Genomic DNA, 17836 nt, shown 5'->3' with positions numbered 1-17836 from the left:
TGACCCAGGTCTAGTAGTAACATATTTTGAGCATAAATGCAACTTAACAGCATTAATAGACAACATGCATTGCTTCTTCTGAAAGGGCAATGCATGTTGTCTATGTGTGATCACCTTCTGTGATGAAATTGTGGGAGAAAGGAAATTGTTTTTCATTTTTGTTTAATTTTCATAGTCAAGTACCAAAAACATGGAGTAAGTTGCTTTGGCAAATGCCTTCCCTATTAGTACGAAAATGAATTTAATAACATATTCTGAATTCATGATTTAGGAACAGCAAGAACACAAGATACAACTTAAGTCTTTAATCCATAATAACTTAAAATAGAAAGTGGAGTTCAAATACAAAACTTGTACACATTTAAAACAATTCAAGCTTCCCAGTACGCTGTGTCGTGTGGCTGCAGCAGCCAATTGTTACATTCTTAAAACAAATAATTTATTACATGAAACATTAAAAGTCATACATGTCACATTTAAAAAAAAACCTCACACTGATGCTGCAGATGAGTCTTTCTTCATTCTTAATGTCAAGGCCACTGATAAAACAGTTTGTTCGTGTTGCATTGTTTTGCTCAGGCCAACACATCTCTACATCAACTGTCCCCTCAGTCCTTCTTTGCCTGCTTCTCTTTGCGCTTCTTTCTTGCCTCAGACACCATTTTTAGCAGTGACAGCAGGATAGGCACGCACATGGGCAGGAAGAGTGGGATGTAAATAGCAAACTTCTGATCATCAGGAAAGTAGAGGAGGTGGAGGAGAGAGGGGTCAAAGAAGGCTCTCTCTGACGCCAAGATGGCCTCTTTACTGTACTGCAGAGCAAAGCCCAGGTTCCCGGCCTCCAACTCAGCCACGGCCAGCTGCAAGGATGTGACTGCACTGGACACCTGTGACAGCAATAACAAGCACATGTTCGACTCAACTGATGACTCTGTTTGGTGACTGTTAAAAAAAAACATGCATTTTATGTACACTCATATGTCCACACAGCTAGTCAACAACACAAATGATGTTTACAGCAGTTTTTGTATCTCACCTGCTCAGCAATGTTGTCATTGATAACAATGTTGCCTATCTGGTCCAGCAGCTGTGCCAGTGATGTGATGGTGGTGGTTGCTGTTGCAATATTTTCAACAGTGCGACTCCACATGAGACGGTCCAGCTCCCAGTCAGCGAGTCCTGTAGTGCCGCACGGTGCCATGAGGAAGCCAGGGGGCGTGGTGGACGACTGTACACCCAGAAGCAGTCTGACCAAACAGGACAGGAGGATTAACTGGTGACTGCAGGTTAAAAAAAAAAAATGTCATACTTGAGGTGTAAACTTACCGAAGCTGTGCAAGGAAGACTCCCATGACTTTGGCCATGTTGATGCTGACGTCCACAGGGAGTGACGCCTCTGGTCCATAGAAACCATCGACATTGTACACCTACATCATCACAGATAGAATCAGAACCTAACAAGCGTGCAAAAAACACTCGATAGCTGAGACATTATAATTCCTTCAAATAAGCACTAACAAATGATAATATTTAGATCTTCACTTAGCGTTGCCATTTGATTATCTTACCATAATTCCACCCCATCGTGGAGAATGAAATGCATTAGAGGTCACTTCCTGTTTCTGGCGGTCATGAATGTAAAGGGGTGAATGGGCAGCATCCGGAACATACAGTAGAAAATTCAACACTGGATTGGAAGATGCAGCATTTGAGCCTGAAAATAAAACAAAAAAAACCTCACACCGTGTTTTTAATCATGAAAAACATTTTTAAAAAAAAAAACCCAAAAAAACATCCAGCATGTGTTTTCTTTTTACCGAGTCTGGCCTCCACAGGGTTGATGACATGTGCCAGGCTGTCAGAGTTGAGTATGTACCCGCCACGGCTGTTGTCAAAGCGAGGGTTGACGCCGAGCATGGCGTAGTACAACGTCTGTGAGAATACAATGATTAGGCTTATGCTGGCTACCACCTCCTTTAACTACTCCCCTTCTGGCAGGGGATACAGGACAATTCACTCGTCAGAATCAGAAATACTTTATTAATCCCAGGGGGAAATTCGGTGTTACCATTGCTCTTCACACAATACAGCAGTAGGAAATAAAATAGAATAAGAAATAATAAAATAAGCAACACACAGCAGAAGACTGAACAACCTCCGAAAGCTATCAAACATCTGAAAGTGCCCAACACTCCTCACTCCACCAAACACACACACACACACACACACACATAAACACATTTGAAGAAACAGTACCTGAGAGTCAATGCTGAAGTTGGCCAAAGGAGAAAGTTTTGTCAGCAAAGGTTGGATGTAAGTCTCCACAGCGCCCTCTATGTCCCAGTGTAGCCGGTGGGCCTTTGGGTCTGGGTTCAGCAGACTGAAGGTTATCTCATAACCTACAGAGAACATAAAAGAAGGATTGAAGTATTTGATTTTATTGAAACGGAAGTTGTTTCACTTTGTGGCCGTGTTGATGCAAAACTGACCTGGACTGGATTTGAAGGCTCTCATGCTGTCTGCGATGCTCTCTTTGTTGCCCGGGCTGAGGCGAACCCTGTCGCTGAGGGCAGCGGTGATGTCAGTGTGGCTAAAAGACATCACCTGGAGCACCTGCTTAATCCGCGGCTCCAGGTGAGCCAGCAATGTCTCCAGTGTCCTGCCAACTCTCGTCTGGGCACCGATACGCAGTAGGGCTGTGCGTCGCTGACCAATATATACTTCCACATCCTAAGAAGCATGGAGGTTCAGGTCAGTACTGAGAAGAGAATCATGTTCCTCATAACAACAAATGAAACAAATGACTCATATCTCTTTTGTGCATTACGCATGTTATTTAGTTACAGTAATGAAACACTTAAATGGGTCTTCTTTCCAGTGAAAATGCAACTTGACTCCACAGAGAACCATCAATTTAGCTAAAAAAAAACATTTTTAATTTACATTATGGCTGCTAACTACATACGTCATTTAATACTTACAACAAATTAATACATATAAACTCAATAAGAATTAAGAATTTAAAGAAAATGGAAGGCAAACAGAAGCCAAACAATACTCTTCAAAATGCACATAAAAATGTAAAATACAGAAAATCAAAACCAAAAGAGCTTGAACCTCAGGCAGTAGTGAAGACGTCTCTGGGATCACATACACGACTAAAGAGCCACATGGACTCTCACTGAGCGTGTGAAGAGAGAGATCAGCCTCTGAAGAAGAGAAGATGCAGAAAGTAATTACTACCTGCGTTCTCATTTGACTGTAAGCTAGATTTGACAGGCAGGTGATCTCCATACTGTAATCTGTTCTGCACATGTTAAATTTACAAATTATCCCTGCACTCATGTTCACTTCATTTGTCTGTCTACTCGCCGTTATATTTTATAGTTTCTGCTGATAATATGTCTACACTCATGCACTTTAACTTATGTCAATACTGTCCATTTACTACTCTGTTCTTGCACATTTACATTTAATCTTTCATATTTAATCTTCCTATTTAAGACTAGTAATGCTTAGTTAAATCCTGGTTGTATATATTCACATTCTTATTTTTGATATCTTTTAGTACTTATTTACTTTGTATTTAATATTATATTGTGTTTAGATTTGCTAATATTGTGTTTTTTGCTCATATTGTGTGTTGGATAACCTGCTGTTGTAACGCCACAATTTCCCAGTTTGGGATCAATAAAGTAATTCTATTCTATCTCACCTGCTGCAGTGGGCTGGTTCAGAGCATCCTCCTCCATGATTGTAGCTGTGCGGTACTTCGTCTCATATCTGTACCTCAAAGATGTGTTCTCTTTGAAAAACAAAATTAAGACAAGATTCACTGAACAGTCCATGTATCTACTAACCATAAGTTGACAGAAACACGATGTTAATAGTCACCATCTACTATATATTCATCATCCTGCATCATTGTCAGTGGGACTTTCTTCTGCTGTTCTGGTGTCACAGTCCCACGTGCGAACACAACCTCCACATCAGCACTCAACTGCAGCTATAAAATAGACATATCGAGAGGGTCATTTTTTAAAAAGGAATTACATGCTGAAAGAATACTAGACAACAAGACAGGGATGTTTCATTGACAACAAGAAGAGATGTAAACCTGCAGAATATCCAGCTCTTTTATCTGACTGAAAGGCAACCAGGCACGGTACGTTTCAGTTGTCCGCCACCACAGAGGGACTCCAATAAGGATGACCACTGCTGCTATGGAGAGAGCAGCAAGCTGGCCACGTCTGTGCTCTGTGAGACATTGACAAACAAGAAGGAGACGTGTGTGAACTCTAAGAGGTTTGATTGATTGATTGATTGATTGATTGATTGATTGATTAAATTGATTTCAGACATATCAAATATAATCAAACATATCAAAAATACAAAACAAAATGAAAAGCACAAAAATACAATAAACAAAATTCAAATTATTTCACAAAAAAAAGAAAAAGCAAATTACATATATTCAAATGATATGCCTGAAAAGGAGTAGGAAGAAGTATAAAACTTATTTAATCCTACCCCTTTTCCACAGCTCAATAATTAATATTCATTAAACTAAATTCCTGTGTTCCTTATAATCTCTCTATATATACAATCTATCTATATACAATTTGCTATACTATATTTATGATACTATATATTTACAATCCAATGATTTTCCATACATATATATACAACTTGATATACTATGATTTTTTATAATTTATATATTTATACAATCCATATATCTATATATACATATCTATTTGTACAATTTGATGTACTATATTTACATTTTACATATTTATACAATCCTTATTTGGTACAATATGTTTACAATTATACATTTAATACAATCTATATCTATATACAATTTGATATAGGCTACTAAACGTACAATTTACATATATATAATACACATTAACATACACCTGTGTATACAAAACTTGTAAACCCAATTATTGTTATTGTTATTATATTTATTTTAGGTTAGGTTTCTTCTTTTACAACACAGAGGGCAATTTTGAAATCAAATGCACAGGATCATTTCAAGGCAATCACCTCTGTTTCTCAGATTAAATAATAACAGACATTCCTGTTTGTTAGTTTACAAAGTCTGTCAATTGTGTTTCTAGAAAGGTAACAGTATCAGTGTACTCTATAGATTATTATCATACTAAAAAAACATTTCTCATTCATGCTGCACTGATTAAATAACATGTTTACATACATCATGAATGAGGGAAGAGTCTGTTTCGCTCTAATGAGGGTCGATTAAGGCACTCTAAAGTTGTAGTTGATTTGACACACAAAAACAAAAATAAATGACATCACTTAATGTTTAGAAAAACAGCAGTTTCTTCAGTCAGGACATCATTGTTGTTGCTGCAGGTGGGGCTAACGTCGGAGCTAGCCTTTAGCCTCAGACTCTCCTGACGTCACCACAACCGAGCTACACGCCACTCTTATGAAATGCTATAAATTCCTCCAAATGCGAAGTGTTTCATATAAAGATAAAGTTATTAGTGCAGCATACAGACGTGAATACTCACCCACTTCCGTAGTAGCCATTACTGTCAATGAAACAAACTGGGTGCGTTTGTTATCACTTCCGGTACACTGCCGTAGGTCACGTGGTCAACATTGGGAATAAAAAAATAATAAATAAAATAAAACGTTGTCTTCTTGATAAGTTAGCTATTATTTGATTTAAGGTATCCGAATACCGTCACCCCTGTTTGTAAATTATTTTTAATACGTTGGTAACCATCTGTCCATTTATTGGGTTAAATCTTTTTTCCCATTTCTGTGTTTTTATTTTTATTTTTATTTTTTTACATAATATGCTATTTTTAAAGTCCTCGTGGTGATATATGTGCTTGTATTAAATCGAGCAGTGTTTCTATATTTTTTCAATTTTTTGGAGGTAATTAAATAGTTAGAAAAACCTCATATTGCATCAGCATGTGACAACACCACAAATGAAACACTGCTTTTAATTATTTAGCTAATTATTAAAATAATTGTATCGTATCGTTTCCTTGGTCAAATTTTGCTTTTAAAATATTTTTTATTTTCATTTCATTTCATTTTTCCTTTATTTATTCTTGAGAGATCATTGAGGGCAAGCCCTCATTTACAATGACGTCAAGAGTACAATTAAAACGAATTTAAAAGGGAAACGACAAAAAAGAGAAAAAACAACGAAGGCAAACTACATAGATTAAAAGACCAAAAGAATAAGCATTTTTATGTTCTAGCCTATTGCTGAACTGAAGATTGAAAGCTGAATCACACATTCTATAGGCATATTTTAAAATGACCACAAACCATAAACTAAATAATTTCTTGATTTCATAAACCTTTTAAACCACATATTTTAATGCAAAGAAAGGCTGTGTATTTTAAGGTCCTGTGCACCGGTGAAAGCAGATTCACAACTTGAGGCTGCCTGTACAACCAGTTTTTAATTTTAATTGTCTTGCTTTGCTGGAGCAGAGGGACTCTAGGGCATCGCGTAAGGGCACCTCAGTTAAGGACACCTCAGTGGTTGCTCGCACTGCTCTTTCAATTTGATTGATTAAGCTGATCCAAAGTTGTACTATGTCCTAATAGAACCTTTAAGCTATTGCTTCAAGTTTTGTCTGTTGCATGTTAGCCAATGCAAAAACCTTTAAATTCATTGAGGTGTCAGGTTCCAATTAAGGATACTATTTTGTTGGTGTTAACTACATTTTGATTACAGACCATGCCTTTAAAAATAAAAATTAAATCACAGTGAACATTTAAAACTATGTTTTATAACCTAAACAACAAAGAACCTCTTTGTCAGCATAGTTGTTGATACACCAAGCTACTACTGAGAAGCTGTTTAGTCACACTCTCATGTGGCACAGCCTGTAAAGTGGTACAAGAAGACCTCGTGGTTCCACTTAGATGATCAGGCTCTGTAACACGTGGAGCATCTAATGGAGACTCTTAACAATTCTGGAGCTCAGACTGGGGTAATTTTAGAGGTCAAATGGAAACAGTTCTTAAAAATTACTGTCTTGCAACCATGCATGATGTTGTTCTTCCTGTTTTATAGCATGACAGCCTGCATCTGTCTAATTGTTGTGCTTGTTTGGTACTGGTTTTGTGTATCTGTTGTAGTTGTTTATGTATTTTAAAGGCCCATAAAGGAATGGGCATTGCAAATAAGCTTAAGCTATAAATGCAGTAGCGTGTGGCAACAGTTTATTTGCTTCATACTTGTTCTCCCTATACAAATAAACACAAAAATGATGAAATTAATGTCACAATTACTAGCAGAAATGCCATTGCAGCAGTAATTTCACACAGAGAGATTATGTTAATGTTTTATTTTATTTTATTTGTCTCCACTATTTGACACACCGAGTGATTCAAGAACAATATTAACATCACAAACATCACAGGAATCCAACACAGCAGTGACTGTTTCCCCCTGTGACAACCCCACTCATTGGTCCACATGAACAGAAACCATCTCCTCTTCCTGAGGGGCGAACTAGGGGGGAAATCAGGAGGGAGGGATAACACACAAGCGTCACATGATATCGACATCTTCACACAACTGAATACGTTAAGTACTGTGGGTAATTTAAAGCTAATGTTATACTGATATTAGACACACAAGATGTTTCTCCGATTAGTGGTGAGTAAAAGCGTGAACAGAAAGGTTAGCGTAGATCCTGGTGTATAGTCATATGTTACAGAGAGTCTGCTGACCTCTGCTGGAGCTACAGCTGTCTGAAAGTACCACAAAGTACAACTCCACACGTTTGGACAGTTGCTCAAAGGATCGACTCAATCTGTAAAGTCTCGCCCCTCTACAGATACACTGATGCCACTAGTAGTCGGTTGGTCCCGCTGTCAGTGAGGGTGTTACAGTAGCGTTTTTAAAGATGAGGCAATACAGCCAAACACTGACACACACACCCGTCCCTGCTTGGGAGGAGCTCGAGATGCATCACGGGGGAGAAAGCACAGAGGTGCAGTTAAGAAGAGGCATGAATACTGGCTGTTTAACTTGATCCACTGTTAACATTTGCAGCTTCTAACTTCTTGTCAATGAACATAATAAATGTTAAGAGACAGAAAATTAAAATAGTTTCCACTTCAGTCATGAATTGTTTAAAACCTTATCCGATTAGTCTGATTAAAATGCAAGAAAAACAAGATTGTTCCCTTTAGTAGTATGGTTTCACATTATGTTTTAAATACACATATCTAATAAAGTAATTTTGATAACTCTGACAATTTAAAGTACAGCAGACAGCGCAGGCCAGTGATTGATGGAGAAGTAAAGAGGGAGATAGCAGAGCAGATATAAGACTACGACTAGGCCACAGCTCAACGTGGTCGGTGTTTAGTAGGCGTGGTTAGCCACGTAGAGGGACTGTCCAGCGGCGCCACCGGTTCCTGCGGATTCGTACTTGCCGAGTGCAGCCAATCCGTTTGCCTGAAAAATAGACAAAGAAAGACGGATTAACAACACTGCGTCATTTTACTCTGCCGGAATGTGCTTGAAATCTGTTCACGGTTTTCTCTGACCTCAGCACGTTTGATGAACTGCTCGGTGGCGGCCTTCTCATTGCTCAGCTCTCCTTTCCACGCGCTCAGGGCGGAGGCCTGCAGGGCGCGGCCGTAGGAGAAGGTCAGGGCCCACGGCTTGGCAAGTGGGCAGTTGTTGATGGAATTAAGGTTTACGCTGGCCTCCTCTTCAGACTGGCCACCGGACAGGAAGGTCACTCCTGAGTAAAACAAACCAATAGACACAATGTCAATCGGATCAAACCGGCTTTTGTAGAAAATTAAAGCTATCGAGTTCTGAAAAAAAACCTGACTGCTTAAAGAGCCTGTAAGGAACTTTTAGGCTGTGTCGATTTTGGGGACACCTTTGGAAAAATCGGGATGACTAATGTCACATAACCTGTGTGGGTAGGTTTTACTGACAAAAATCTCACCCTGTCTTTTTATGTTTAATGCACAACTCCCAATAAGTCATTAGTGTAGGACATTTTCTAAAAGGCTAATTCTGCAATGTGTTCATAATCACCTTGCCTGGCATCTACCTTGTGCTTTTTTGATTTTGTAGATCAACTAGACACATCAGTATTAATTTCAGTTTGTACCGTAACAAGCTATAACCTCCTCAAATGAGCTTTAATATCTGAGGAGTTACAGACCTTTAATTCAAAAATAACAAATCCAGCAGTATCTCAAATTGAGGCAGCTTTCAATGGCTAGTGTCTTGTATCTGTATGTTTCCGACCTGTGACGGCAGGAGGCACAGTGCGGCGCAGGGCAGTGACGGTAGCCATGGCGATTTCCTCGCTGCTGTACTTGTTGGGGCAGGAGTGTCCGGCTGTGACCATGTTGGGTTTCAGCAGAGTCCCCTCCAGGTACACATGGTGGTCGGACAGAGCCTTGTAGACTGCAGCCAGGACCTAACAGCAGGAGAGAGTCACATGTGTGCTTAAAACTGTTGGAGCAAAGTGAAATCTGAACTTTACAGGAAATACTGTATCTACAGGGATCTTAGTTTTATGGACACTCTCTTTTTCAGTAAATTCACCTTCTCAGTGACGTACTGGCAGCGCTTCAGGTCATGTTCTCCGTCAGGGAGGATCTCAGGCTCCACAATAGGAACAATACCATTCTAGGAAACATAACAAGGTATAATTCAAATTCAATCTCTCTTATTTTCTTTTTTACAATATTGTTATAATTGCCTTATTATAACTCCAGGTCTCCAGTAATCTAACACTAACCTGCTGGCAGATGCTGGCATATCTTGCCAGAACATTAGCATTCTCCATGATGGCCAGCTCAGACGGCGTGGTGTCGCTGATCTTCAGCACGCTGCGCCACTTGGCGAAGTCTGCGCCGTCCTTCTTGTACTGCGCACAACGCTCAGACAGCCCATCCAGACCTAAACTCACGCATACACAGAGTCATTAATTAGAAACACAGCAGGGTTTTCTTTAAAGGTGTGTAAAGTCCCGAGAGTCATTATTCCTCCTACCCTGAGTGGTGGTCTCTCCATTTGTTCCAGCCAGGGGCACAACACCTTTGTCCACCTGTTCAAAAGGGAGACAGATCTTTTAGATCCAAGGCTTGATACAAAAAGGGAAATCGACTTGGTTTCCAAGCGATTTACCTCTACCTCAAATTTAGAGAATGAAAATTTAGAGCACACACTCCTTACAATTATGCACCAGTTTTGCTTATGTTTGGTCACATAACTGCTTTCCGTAGCATACACCCTGAAAGCTCTTTGACCCAGTTTGTCCTGTCAACCTGACCCACTGTTATGGGTGGTTATGTGTGCATCTAAACATGCTGGTAGTGAGTCTGTGTTTCCATATACAACGTAGTTTTACAAGCAAAACAGATGATACTAACCTAAAGTTCTTTTTTAGAACCAATGCTGTTCTTGTGAAGATGTTCAAAGCAAAAGCATACAGCCTCTAAAAAAAGTTCCTGTGTTTAAGAGTCTTAAGTATAGACGGACTGTAAACAAGAAGAGCCAGTAGCTGAGACTGAACAGTGTGGCTGAAAGCTGTACTGCCATATAAAACCATTTCCTGGTTTAAAGATCCACTTTTAGTTTAGACTTCAAGAACTTGTAAATTACAACACAAGTCGTGTACCTTGATGCCAACAACAATGCCGCGGTCTTGGATGAGCTTAGCAAAAGACGTGCCGTCGTCTGTGTTCTGGTAGAGGGTTTCATGGAAGAAGATGACGCCTCCGATACAGTTGTCAATGCGCTGGTCGGCTGTGAAGAGCAGCTGGCGGTAGCGACGCCTGTTCTCCTCTGTGTTCTCAACCCCGATGGGGTTCAAACGTTTCGCCATGCTGCCTGTACACAAAACACACACCGAGCTAATTAATGCATCACGTATGATTTAACTGATCTGCTTTTGTACCACAATAAGAGCTCTTTTTTTTTTAATGTGACAGAACTGTCACATTAAACCTTTATGGTTTTGATAGATAGTCATGTATTCAGGATTTTGGGATTCTTAATTGTGCAATGACTATTATGTTTTGCAACATCCCACGCACAACATACCGGTGGACTCATCAGCAGCGAGGATGCCCTTTCCTGGAGCTACTATCCTCTGAGCGATGTCCTGCAGCTCCTTCTTCTGCTCAGGAGTCAGTGCGGGATACTGGTGAGTCATGGTGGCTGAAAGACACAGAGAGGGAGAGGTGCCATGGAGATCACATTCTTTCACGGTATGTCGACCTGGAAGAATGCCCAGCAAGGGCCTCGCTTTTTGTCCCTCCATTGTCCCTCAACAAGGCTGCCTCAGAGGGTTCAGTGTGCATGTGTTGAAATGTGATAGAACCAAAGTCTGTGAGCCTGAGAGGAAACAAGCGACAGATAAAAACAGCTCATTTGGCTAAAATAGACCCTAATGTGACTGTCATCTAAATTCCAAATAAAGAAGTTTTAGTGACATTCATGCTTTCTGGAATTGAAGATGTCTGTTTTAGCTCAAAGGATAATTTTCTTTGATACGTTGTCTGGTCATAATGTTGGGATCAGCCGCTTTGTCGACGACGTGCTGACATGCACACACACGCTTCAAACCAGATTATTTTGTTCCCCGTTCCCTGCTTCACTCTGCTGGAAATAAGCAGTTACATAACCCCTCCCCTCCCCTCCCCTTTCCCATCCATCGAAGCACAGAAGACAGAGAGGAACATTATGTAACAGAGCTCCTATATACTCTGCAGCCAGTCCTCATTATAGACTGGATGCAGCCCGGCTCAATTCTCTCTCCTCAGCAACACTTCCCCTGTTTCCCACAATGCCATTAAATCACACTTTGTGCATTATTTCTCTGTCTAGATTGAAACACAACTTGTTTTCTGTTCTGATATGTTATTCACACTCGGTTCAGTGTCATTCTGAACTCCTGCTGTGCTCACTGAGAGAGCTCATTGCTACAAAAAAAAAAGAAAAGAAAAGAAGAACAGCATGGGATTTGTACATCTTCATACAACCTTAAACGCAACACACCCTATAATGCCAGAGAACAAGCTGTGACTTCTCTTTCTGGTCTGCTGCACCGGACTGCCAAGCCGCTCCCAGTGAAAAACATTAATGGCTATAGAATATTTAACACCACAAGTAAATCAACATGAGCCACATTAATGCATCGGCTACTGAAGACTCTGATTGATGGATGGAAAATACCTCTTTAGTGATAAACGAAGAGGCATTCAGCTCCATGAGAGCTCAGGAAATAGAGCTAAAAAGCGAAAATATCAATAACTATATTATTACTTTATTCTCTTCATTTTTATAATAGGCTATCGTCAACTCTTTACTGCGCCTAAAGTAGCGCTATAATGTTTGGACTGTAAAATAATACAAATGCAGATCCCAAAATGTATCTCTTCCATTCACTCAGACTCCATGCATACAATATAATGGAGAGGGCTAATTCAACAAACAAATAAGCAAAGTAAATCCATTAAATGTAGAAAGATTGTATAATATTTATATAGAGAGAGAAATTGAACACTTACATTGGACTTTTTTAGATACTAGGTTTCCTAATGAGGATGACATGCCAGTGTAGGACACTGCCTATATCCTTCGTGTTAATCCTCAGCTTAAAGCTATGAGATTACAAACTTTTCAGCTCACACAGGCATCTCAATGACAACAGTGCAGTTATTACACCACAAATGTCAAGTACAGCTCGCAACTGATAGTCAAATTCTACATGCAGGTGAAATGAAAGAGTCCAGACCTGCAGGGTACAACAACCAGTGTCCTGAGGGACTGCATGCAGACCCCTCCGGTGAATCAAAGAGAGTAAAGGCCAAGTCAAGGGCACAGTATGACATGTGGAACTGACATATGTTTGTGTGCCCACAGCCCAGGTTCACTGTTAGTCACACAAAACTCATGCTCAGCAAATACCTGCTATCTTTTGTGAAGCACCTGCGTGCTTCAACAATACACTTTCATTGACTCGGGCACCAGTGGTGTTGGGTTTCTGTTGAGGAAACATTGCAAAACACTGTATGAGGCAATGGGCAATCTTAAATGTAAGCAATGTCCTAACACAAGGAAATTTCTCAATCCTGAGATTTCTTGGTAAAAATAAAAGCAAAACGGTCACTTTCAATTACAGAACTAAACAACACCATGAAGCATGGAAATGTGCCTGCCCTGTACAGGTGTTCTTGATATCAGGCGCTTGGATACAAAAAAAGGACCTCAAAGGACAATGTCTTACTGTTAGCATGTGACGCCCCTCTGACATATGATCACTTCAGAGCAGGTTAGCTGGTAACACAGCGTTTTAAACTACACTGTTATAATTATATTTTTGGCAAAGCGTCTTTGAGGTTTAGAACACATTCTGAATTTTGATGGGCAAGGGGAAAAAACAGATATAACCAAAATGGTAATGTTGTAGCTGTTGTTTCATACAAAAACCAGTTCAGCCATTTTGAGAAAACACCTTTAAATGTCAGGTTTCGGTTACACTTATTGGAGAAACAGCCTCAAACTGAACTCAACAATCACAGTGGCTCAAATCCACTATGAGAGAAGAGCCTATGTCCCCTCTGTTTGTTAGCACTGTAGTCTTAAAGGCATTGTTGTACCTGTCACTACTGTGGATATTGTAGCAGCAACACTAACCGTCAGCTGACTGTCAGGTGTCCAAACATCATAAGAGGAGGTAAAAGTCTGCATCCTGATGATTGAATTTTTTTTTTAAATTTTATTTCAAAGAAGAAAACATCTCAGTGTCATTGAATGTCTGGAATTTTGGTACAAAGATTTATTCACAAACTCAGGAGACAATTATATTTTTAGTATATCTGCTGCTCGGTGTCGCCAGGAAACGCTCTCCATCCACAGGGAACGGGGGAAAACATGAAGCTCCAGTTTGTGTCGCACAACCAATAATTATCACCTCCTGCAGGCCCTCGCACCACAGATGTGACGAGCTCAACGCAGGATTGAATTTATGATGCTCAATGTTAAGAATCTTGCTTCAGACTTCATTTCTTCTTGTGGTTGACAAATATTTTTTCCATGGCTCCAAATTCAACACCATAAAATGTTTTGAGGTATGTTAAACATGTTATTCTTTTAAAATGATGTCATTACTCAGCACAATGATTACGTTTTCATTATTTCAATTGCACAAGTTTGAAAGATATATTATGGAGGGTGCATTTTAATAATGTTTATGCAAATATTGAAAATACTCTTCAACGAAGAAAAACATTTGTTTAACAATATATGAATGTTAAACTTCTCATCACATGGGTTAACACTTCTAGACTGACATTCTCATTTTTGTTTTCATTTAATCTCTGAAGATAAAGACTTTATTTTGGGCTCTACTTGCTCAAGGACACTACAGAAGTAGACACAATAATGCATTGGTTTGCAGATACATATCTCTTATCAGAGGAAGTGCAACAGGCAGCATAAAGGTCACTGTGACATGACTTAAAGCAGCAACCTTCTGATTTGATTGTCCCTGCGTTTCATTGATGGGAGATGAGGTTTATCTTGTAGATATTGTTCGGGGTAACCTTCTGATGAAGGACATCCCTGCATGATTTAGATAGAGCTGATTTCTTAGAGTTGGCATTAAAAGGGGAGTAAAAGGGTTGTCTTTGTTGGATGAAATCTGAGAATTATTTGAGAGATGACTCTGGAGGCAGCTTAGGTTAAAGATGTATGGTCTCCATCGCTACATGTCTATGTGTTTCTTGCAGCCTGTTGAATGGTTGACAGCCTAACCAAGACGAGCACAGTTTCTGCACTGCGACATCAAGATGCAACAGCCAACTCCCTGCTGTGGCGTCATGCACGACCTTTTCAAACACTAACCACAGTATGATCAATAATACTACGATTTAAAGTCAGTCAAATTAAGCCTTATGGACATGAAAACTGATCCTGCATGGACACATGTACCAACCAGGATCACAAATACATAAAACATTTAAATCTGTCGAGATTTATCGTCTACATCTACACAAATGTATCTTTAATATGCACATTGTACTGTCAAGTGTTCATATGGTTGTAGACAGGGGCTTGTGGGGGGTAGGTTCAGTTTTTCTGCCTATTCTTAAGCAAGAAACACTTTTTTACTAAAAGTTAGTATTTCAGTCATAAGCAGGATAAGGAAGTTTCAATATTGGGTCATTGCAAGTGGCTATTTCCTTATTCCTCTTCCTTACAAGCTGCTTGAACCTTATGGAGGTGAAATGGCTCCAACATGGCAGAACTAGCCAAAAGTAAAGAGCCTGCATGGTGTGCTGCGATTTGTTAGCAGACAGGCAGCTGCTGGACTTGGCAATGATGCACATCTCTTTGTTTGGGCTGTTTCTACACACAGGCCTTGATCAAGCAGTGCTCTGATACAGGAGCTTATGTATGGCAAACAACAAGGCTGCGTGCATCAGACTTTGGAGAAGTTGATACCGGTGACAATGTGCAGATTACACTGGATGAGATGTTACCCTTAAGCACTTGTAAATTAAAGTCTCTCTATATAAAGCTTTGATATTCATGACACGTTGAAACTATCTTGAGTTGGGGTTTAAGACAGAAAAGGAAACCTGATCATTTAGGTTTAAGGAACATGGGATTCTGATTATATTACTATCAGCATATGGGAAAATATTACAATGAACATTAATAGAGAACATAGTCTGACTGTTAAAACAGCAGGACATATTATTTATGACTGAAACTATGAACCATTAATCATGAGATAATGATAATTTAGTTATTCATATAATGTAAGGTTTGCTGAAGTCAAAACTAGGGAGATTCACTGCTTGCAGCAGTCGATCAAGATTGGCTAACTTTCTGAATATTTATTGGTTTGGGGACACTTTGTACCAAGGAAAATAATCAGGCAATAAAATCGACAATGGAAGGTAATGGTTGCAGCTCTAAACATCTATTTAGGAGACAAGATTGCTATTTTATCTTAATGTTTGATGGCGCAGATTTTATTTCTAGTTTAATGCGTGGATCAAAATAGTCTATAAAATATCAGAAAATCCTGGAGAAAGCCCCTCACACTTGTATGAGCCAAAGCTTTGTTCTGACCAACCATCCGATGTCAAAAATCAGAGATGCTGAAACCTGTTGATATTTGGGACCTTGACTGCTTCAAAAAAAGAAAAAAGAAAAAAAAAAAAGATTTCTATCAATCTGCCAAAATGATCCATCAATCAACATTATAGCTCTGCAGTGGTATGGACAAAAATGGACAAAGTGTATTATGCATCCTGTTATTTTATGTGATGACAATAATTCCTGGTGTGTGAATCTTGGTGTTTTATGCATGAAGTATGTGTGAACTCCTCTGGATCACGCCCCTCCTCTCTCATCAGAGGAGGTGTACGTGCAGAGAGGCACACATACTCACTGACAGGAAACCAAAGCTGCCATCTGTACAGCTGACACAATGTATACTTATAAAAAAAAAGAATTTCACTAAAATATTTATCAATTGTTACTGAACGCAGACGCAACAGGCTCTTTTGTGTCCACTCTCATCCTTGAAGGTCACACATTCACGCCCTTCCTGTTGCGTATTTCGATGATAGGCTCAAATATTTAACTTTAAATACACATTTTGAAAACGAATGAATGACTCACACGTGTGTCTTTAATAACCAGACAACAGCAGAAGACTTACAAGAACGAGTAAAACAAATGAATATCAGGTAAATTGTGGCTACCAGCTAGGAAGATAAGTTAGCTTTGGGTTACGCAGAGCAGCATCACATCCGCATCATCACTTTGAACATCAACTTTTATTTATATTCTGTTAAATCAAAAAGGCTGTCTGTGTCTGTGATCGGATGAAGGTTCAGTCTTACCTGCTGGTGGGTGTCTGTTCGTAGAGGGTGCAGGTAGGCTGGGGTTGATGAGGATGCAGAGGAGTCTCCTGTTTCACTGCTGCAACGCAACGTGACCCTTTACAAAAGCCTGGAGCCGGGGGCGGAGCTTTGTAACCATTGCGTCATGTGACGGAACGACGCGTACGTGCTTGCGTGCGTGCGCCGGTAAGCATCGTTGCTCTGCCCCCCACAGTGAGATTGCAGCATGACGATGATAATGCATCTTTGAAGGAAAAAAAAAAAAATGGAAAGACTGGAAAAGTGTGATTCTTCTGCTCTAGTTTCCTTATTCTGAAGGTTTACGAAATAAAATAAAAACTGATTTAGAGTCAAACAGAGGCAGGAATCAAATTAAACAAGAAAAATGTTTTTTTGGTTTTTTTTAATGACAGAGCTCAGATATAGCCTATCTGTCCCGGAAAATCCATAATAATATAACTCAGATGCTGGTGACCATTTCATTTAATATAAATCCATGTAGGGGAAAGGATAATAGTATGCAAGTTTGACTAAAAAATGATTGTGGAACTAGGTAATGGCCATGAAGGCCTATTCATGCACCTTATAACTCATCATTTAGTATTTAGCCTACTTGCACATAGCTCTGTATATATATATTTATTTCTCGTTTACTGCACATAGTTCTGGTTACATCTGTTTACATCTGTTAGTCCGATCACTGTCCACTTATATCTACTCCTTTATATTTTATATTTTAAGTTAAGTTAAATGATTGTGGAACTAGGTAATGGCCATGAAGGCCTATTCATGCATCTTATAACTCACCATTTAGTATCTAGTATTTAGCCTATTTGCACATAGCTCTGTAGCCTATATATATATATTTATTTCTCGTTTACTGCATATAGTTCTGTTTACATCTGGTCACTACTGCACATAG

At 39.4% G+C, this 17836-nt stretch overlaps 2 protein-coding genes across 2 annotated transcripts; both read right to left on the bottom strand.

Moving 5' to 3' along the window:
• Nucleotides 1-290: 290 nt before the first annotated feature.
• Nucleotides 291-5618, bottom strand: pigs (phosphatidylinositol glycan anchor biosynthesis, class S). The gene is made up of 12 exons (XM_020652972.3): nucleotides 5544-5618; nucleotides 4118-4257; nucleotides 3895-4006; nucleotides 3716-3805; nucleotides 3118-3209; nucleotides 2490-2730; nucleotides 2257-2399; nucleotides 1818-1932; nucleotides 1569-1714; nucleotides 1327-1427; nucleotides 1037-1247; nucleotides 291-887 (listed from the first exon to the last, which is right to left on the bottom strand). The coding sequence occupies exons 1-12, from the start codon at nucleotides 5560-5562 to the stop codon at nucleotides 609-611; spliced, it is 1689 nt and encodes a 562-aa protein (XP_020508628.1). The 5' UTR covers nucleotides 5563-5618; the 3' UTR covers nucleotides 291-608.
• Nucleotides 5619-7337: 1719 nt separating this feature from the next.
• aldocb (aldolase C, fructose-bisphosphate, b) lies at nucleotides 7338-17073 on the bottom strand. Its single transcript, XM_020652986.3, has 9 exons — nucleotides 16915-17073; nucleotides 11093-11209; nucleotides 10668-10879; nucleotides 10040-10094; nucleotides 9786-9946; nucleotides 9590-9673; nucleotides 9287-9461; nucleotides 8566-8765; nucleotides 7338-8473 (listed from the first exon to the last, which is right to left on the bottom strand). The coding sequence occupies exons 2-9, from the start codon at nucleotides 11202-11204 to the stop codon at nucleotides 8381-8383; spliced, it is 1092 nt and encodes a 363-aa protein (XP_020508642.1). The 5' UTR covers nucleotides 11205-11209; nucleotides 16915-17073; the 3' UTR covers nucleotides 7338-8380.
• Between the last annotated feature and the right edge of the window lie 763 nt (nucleotides 17074-17836).

The sequence above is a fragment of the Labrus bergylta genome, chromosome 14 (genome assembly GCF_963930695.1).
Source record: "Labrus bergylta chromosome 14, fLabBer1.1, whole genome shotgun sequence".
Classification (NCBI taxonomy): Eukaryota; Metazoa; Chordata; class Actinopteri; order Labriformes; family Labridae; genus Labrus; species Labrus bergylta.
Note: the sequence above shows the minus strand (reverse complement) of the source record. Positions and strands in the feature narration are given on the sequence as shown.